The sequence below is a fragment of the Centruroides sculpturatus genome, unplaced genomic scaffold (assembly GCF_000671375.1).
Source record: "Centruroides sculpturatus isolate CEXI.00-Female unplaced genomic scaffold, Cexi_2.0 scaffold717, whole genome shotgun sequence".
NCBI lineage: Eukaryota > Metazoa > Arthropoda > Arachnida > Scorpiones > Buthidae > Centruroides > Centruroides sculpturatus.
The window spans coordinates 184712-191229 of record NW_019384973.1 but is presented as its reverse complement, the minus strand read 5'-3'; the positions used below and the strand labels follow the sequence as shown (position 1 = coordinate 191229).

The 6518-nt window shown below is 30.0% G+C and overlaps 1 protein-coding gene across 1 annotated transcript in view; it reads left to right on the top strand.

Moving 5' to 3' along the window:
• Positions 1 to 6518, top strand: part of LOC111632644 (ras-specific guanine nucleotide-releasing factor 2-like) — a 147154-nt gene that overhangs the window by 124929 nt on the left and 15707 nt on the right. The window contains exon 19 of the mRNA XM_023377138.1: positions 1980 to 2218. Within this exon, the coding sequence (XP_023232906.1) occupies positions 1980 to 2218 (239 nt within the window). The remainder of the gene's footprint in view (positions 1 to 1979; positions 2219 to 6518) is intronic.

Sequence of the window (6518 nt, the reverse complement as noted above, 5' to 3'; positions counted from 1 at the left end):
ACACCACGTGGACCTTTCCGTGGAACGTTGTCTCTCGTCCTTCCTTTATGTCTTTTCGTACGATTCTTTCGATGGCTTCCTCTAAAATTCTATTATAAGAGTTTCTTCCTATCGATTCGCTGGCTCCTCGTAGCTTCTAATTGTTTTACACTCAATCTGACGCTGCACCACTTCTCCGTCCTTATTCTACGGACTTCGAGCCCAGACTTCTCCTTTAGCTTCGTAGTCTCCGATCGTCTCACACGCGATCCAGAGCACTACCTTCTCTCGTCAGTCCTCCTCGAGAGTTCCACCTCGACTGCTCTTTCCTTTGTTCTTTTTTGCCTTAGGGTCCCACTTCACCCTTTGTTCCATTCCCATTTCTTGGGATTGTTAATCCCACCCAAGGGAAAAGGTTGGAAAGGAAGGTTCTAGAAAAGTCAGAAATAAAGGAACAAAGAAACTTAAAACTAACTAAAATTAATATATTTTATACAATATTATGGCCGACGGCCACAAACAATTTTATGTTTATTTAGGTAACCTAACTTTTTCCATTTTACTTTAACTTTATTGTTTCAAATGTATTAAAATATTAAAATTTTAAAACAATTTTCAAAATAAAAATAAACAAATAAGAATTTAAGTTAAATTAACATCATAATTTAAATAAATTCTATTATATACAGTACAGTGCATATATAATTATTTCCAAGTGACAGAAGTAGTTTCTGCACTGTCTATCAACTAGATGCTTCTTTTGCTTTTGAGTTTTTAAAAATTATTAATTTCTTCATTTATTTATATATATATACAGTGGTACCTCAGTATACGTCTGCATTAGAATACGTTCAATTCAGAATATGTCCTGTTTGGATGAAACAAATTTTGCTCAGTGTACGACTTTTGTTCGGTATATGACTTAATTCAATTATACGCGTCATCTATGAACAAGTAGCACTATCGGTGTAGTAGACCAGGCTAGACGTTCGTGGTGCAGCAGTTTATAACTTTGTTAAATTTATTCTGATCTTAATTTGTAAGTAAAATTTTATTATTTTTATTAATCATGAATTGCAAAAAGGCAAATGAAAAACAACAGAAAACTAAAAAAATGACTAGAATCACAATGGAACTGAAAAAAGAGATTGTTGAGGAATATGAAGGTGGTATGCATGTTCGAGATTTAACTGTTGCATACCATATTCCAAGAACGACGATATGGACAATCACAAAAAATAAAGACATTATTAAATCTGCTAATGTTGCGAAAGGAGTTAAATCAATTTCTAAACAGAGATCGAAGACATTAGATCATGTTGAGAAATTGCTTTTGCTTTGGATAACTGAAAAACAGTGTGCTGGCGACATCGTATCAGAAGCAATTATTTGCGAGAAAGCTAAAAAGATACATGCTGATCTCGTGAAAAATCAAGCAGGAACTAACCAGGAAAGCGAGGTGTTTAAATCCAGCCATTTTTTTTTTTTCATGAGAACAGATTAATCATTTTTACATTACTTCTTATGGGAAAGGTTGGTTTGGTATATGTCCTATTCGGTATAAGTCCAAACATTAGGAATGGATTAAGGTCATATACTGAGGTTCCACTGTATATAAATAACTACTATTCTGTACATATAAAACAGTTAAATAAGCCACACAGATTGGATTATTTTTGGTTAATATTGTTACAAGATGACAACATAACTGCTTACCTTTAGATCAAATTTGTTACATTAATTGGTCTTGTAGCCCAAAAATAGCTTAGTTTATTTGGCTTATTTTGAAAACATTCTGAATGTACACTTTCATTATTAGCATTTTAATTCCTATATCTTCATTATTAATTTATAAGATGTTTAGTTTATAATTGTCTAATTTGGTACACTGGTTTTAGATATAGTCCAAAATTAATTGAGAATTTAATATGGTTATTGTGTATTTAATTTGTTTTTGTTATATTTAATATAATCATTAAGTAATTCATTCAATTTTTAAGAAAAAATGCTCCACAACGTCTCCCATCTCATGAAATGGCACCACTTAGTACACCTGAAGAAACTCCTCCACCCACTCCTCCAGCTACAGCTACTCCTGCCACACCACCAACACCACCAGTGATCAATGCAAGTCAAATTCAACGCACTCTTCTTGAAAAGCAACAACGTCAGTTGCCTGCTCCTATGCATCCGAGTCAGTCAGCTCCAAATGTTATGAACTACTTAAAAGTAAGGGGTGGTAAGTATTATGTTTATAAAAAAATTCTTTTAATATCTGTAAATTTGTTTGTTAACAATGTCTCTAATTATAACTTTTTTTAACCTTTTCATATAATTTTTTTTATTTCTTTTTGGATTGACATAAAAAGAATGGATTTCATGGCTGCAAAAAGAATACAATGGTTACAAACATTAGCAGCAGAGGTGCACCCAGAGAGAGCCAATAGACCCAGGCACCTCCAAAAAAAAAAAAAAGAAAAACCAACACAAAATTTTCCAAAAATCTTTTTTAATTAAAATTTGGTTTTTCAATTATATTGTGACTATTAATTCATAGCAGTCACAATATAATTGAAAAAATAAATATGGGTAGCCCTCAGTTTATGCTGCAGTTCCGTTCCTACAAAAGCTGGCACAAATTGAATCGGTGTAAAATGAACCCATATTTACAGTGAGGTATAGGGTTAGGTTCTACATAAGTGAAAAATAAGCAAATAATTTTGTTTATTAATAATACAAAATACCTATATTATAAATTTAATTNATATATGTTAAATATAAATATATAAATATAAAATTAATTTTCTTTTCTAAAAATCAATGTTTCTAACATCTTGAGGGGATTAAAATAGAAAAAATGCAAAAATAAAAAAAATATTGAATAACAAAGTTTATACTTAGAAATTGAAATTTTGTAGGAGGATTTCCAAAACAGTGTTAGTGAAACCAGAAGTTGTGTTGTACTGGGATATCTCCAATTTTCAGTGTTAGAGGGAAACCATGATGTAGAAGTACTGTGTTGTATGAGGGATACCTATATTATAATCTGTTTTAAGATATAAGTTTAAAAATTTTAAAGTACAGAATTAAAGTTCAAATGTAAAAAAAGTTTGGAGAAATTAATAATATGAAAGTAGAAAAGCAGCATATATAATAGGGTTGAATTTTGATATTAATATTAAAGAAATACTGGTAAAGGGTTAAATTTTGCATCATGTTTAGTGAATGATGGGCAGTTATGCATCTTTTTGATTACTACTATAAATGTAATGCACTTTACAAATTGAATTATATTCATAGTATAATTTCTTTACAGATTCGTTATGCTAGTCCAGAAAGGTTATTTGAACGTCTGACAGATTTACGTTTCCTAAGCATAGATTTTCTGAATACTTTTTTATTAACATATCGTGTTTTCACTGATGGTGTTACTGTGCTAGAAGCACTTAAAAAAGTTCATTATAATCCAGAATCACAGTTAAATGCAATTGGTCCTGGACTTCAAGATTCAACAGGGTAAGTTTTAATTAATCATTTTAATTTTATATAAATTAGCAAAATGCTAATTCAAACAATTTTTTAAGATTTGAACACCAAATCTTTTTAGATCATTGGATGCTATACCGGGAGACGGGCAGACAGAGTTAGGACTTGTAGTAGCTGATTATGATTATTCTCGACGAATCAGTACTGGAAGCATGATGTCTGATATTAGTGAAGCTCCAAGAGATTCCATTGATGCAAGCTCAGGGTATTTTCAGCAATCACAGGTGATAAGGAATCAGCAGCATTGGAGACTTAGTCATCGAAAATGTTAGTGTTTTTATATTTGATAAAATATTTTTTGAAAATCTAATTTCTATGTAAATTTAAAATATAAGATTAAAGTAATACTATAATAAGTTACTGTAATTATTGATTCTTTTGAAAATTAGTTGAAGAAGAACAGCAGCAGCAACTAAGGGAATCAGCTCTGAGAAGGACCCGAGAGAGTATTCCTGCTTCTCCTAGTCCAGAACCAATTTGTGTGCCAGTACCACCACCACCAACTCCTGAACCTGGTGGTGTTTCTGATGAAACTATTTCAGGTCAATCAATAGATAAAATGTCTCAAGACTCAGGTGCAGAACCAAGTAAATTAGTACCGCCATCTCAATCTACAGATACTTTAGCAGAGGCTAGTAATCCTAGTACACCCACAAATCTTAGTGCTACTGCAAGTACTGTAACTTTGGTGGGAAGTGTTGGAAGTAGTGATTCACCAAAAGCTAGTCCTAGTCGGTAAATATTGATTTCTTTTTTAATTTTTTTTCTTGTTTTAATCCAATTTATAAGAGAAAATAGCTGTTTTAAATTGGATGTTTTAATATTGTACATAAAAACATAAGAAATGCATCAAATAATATTTAAAAACTGAAGTTTTTAAATTAAAATTTGTTTTTACATTATATTTTAATATCAGTTTTTTTTATATTAGTAATTAATTATATAAAATTTTTATTTATGTGAATATTATTTTGCATTTATTGAATATAAAAGCGAATTGTTTTCATACTGTGTAAAAAGAAATGTAGGTGTAAATGACTTAATTATCTGCTTTTTATAGAATTAACTCAGTTTTAAACAAATTTTATTTAAAAATGTATTAATTTATGTTATTTTTTTCTATAGCTATATTATCTATAAAATCTATATTAGATACTCTGTATTTTCGTCTTTGTTTTACATTAACAGGAACATATCCATATTCTAAAATTTCTTTCTTAAAATTAATATCAATATATTAATATTATGCCTCAAAATATATTAATTTTAGAAGGAAAACTACAAACTTTGAATTTACAAATACAATTGGGACTGGATGGTTTATAGTTTATAAATTTTTATTCCTAAATCATCATGTTGAACATTTATGCACAAATCATTAGCAAAAGTATGTAACAAAAATATTTTAAAAATGCTTAAAGAATTTAAAAATATGATTAATTAAATTTGAATTCAATGATTTGATTAAAAGCTTAATGATATTTAATATACCACTTCTTCCAGTAATCCTAATCTTTGTTTCCACATCACCAAGAACCAGAAACATATGTCAGAAATGGAATTATCAAAAAAAATCTATTTCTGTTCTTATTGTGTTTCTGCTCTACTAGAGATTAACCATAGAATCTCTCAAAAACTTTTCAATGCCAATAACATAAATAGTATCAAGCAAAAAATGAATGATGATACTTTGATAATGTTGTTGGCAATTAAAAAAACTACATTGTCAAAGTATCCTTCTCCAATTGGTATTGTATAAAAATGGAATGTACTGTACAATGCAAAAGAAAAGTAGAAACATTTTTTAACTCTTTTCTGTTTGGAATCTGTTCAGCTTGAAATTTTTAGTAGGAGGTGACATCATGTTTTTTTTTTTCCTGGTATTGTGGAAACTAAGCTTTATTTATTTGCATAATTGATCTTTTATGACTCCTGGTTCTCTTAAAAGTAATAGGAAATGATAGTCCCTCTCTCTCTCTTTCAAATCTTAAATTTTGGTTTATTTAATTTTTCTATACTACCCTAAATTTTTACAAAATCAAAACTAGGAGTAAGAAAACAAGGATGATAGCTTACTATTAATAGAAATGATAATAACAGTATGACATTTACAATTTAATTGTTAGTCTTTCTTAATGTATGACTTATTGTAAAAGCTTTTACAGTGGGTGATAGGTTAATGAACGTAATGCATTCCAAGACTTTGTTCGTTAACCAATTATCGATTTACCATAGGTTTTTATGGGAATTTGATTAATTTGTTCTGGAGACTCCAAAAAATAAAAATATATTCTTTTTTACTACGTTTATTAATATGTAATAGTAAAAATACATATATATGAGTCTTGCTTTTTTTTTAGTCATGTTTTTTTTCTGTTTGTGGGGGTTAAAGAATCTGTCCAATGTTGATTGCTTTTCTCTTTCAGGATTTTTCAGAAGTAATTAATAGTATTGTAATTGTAGAGATCCCCAACTCCATTAACCTGATTCTGGTTTGGATGATACTTGGATGATCATTGTTCTGACATCCTCCTACTACTTCAAAAAATCTTTAGTAGCAGATGTCGACATTGGTTTTCTTTTGTCTTCCTCTTTTTCAAAAGAAAACACATCTTGCTGAGTTTCTTGGTATTCTTCATTTGAGAGTTCTTGGAGTTCTTCTGTCATCAAATCAGTTTCAGGTTCCATTACGAGCTCTAAAATGCTCTTTATTTCTCAGATGTGATTTTCATTACTCCATTAGCAGCTTGAGACTTCTTGATATATCTTTCATAGCTAAGTTTGTGCCTACTGTAGACATACTGCCTAGCAACATCAGACATCTTGTGCCCACTTTCTACCTTGGCTATTATCTCTTACTTGGTTTCTATGGTGAGTACAGTTCTCGACACTCCTCTTTTTAGGCTCCATATTATCAGTTTCTTTTTTAAATAAAAAGTTCAGAAAAGCACTTACAAAAATTCAGAGAACAGAAATCAACTAGCCCACAAAAA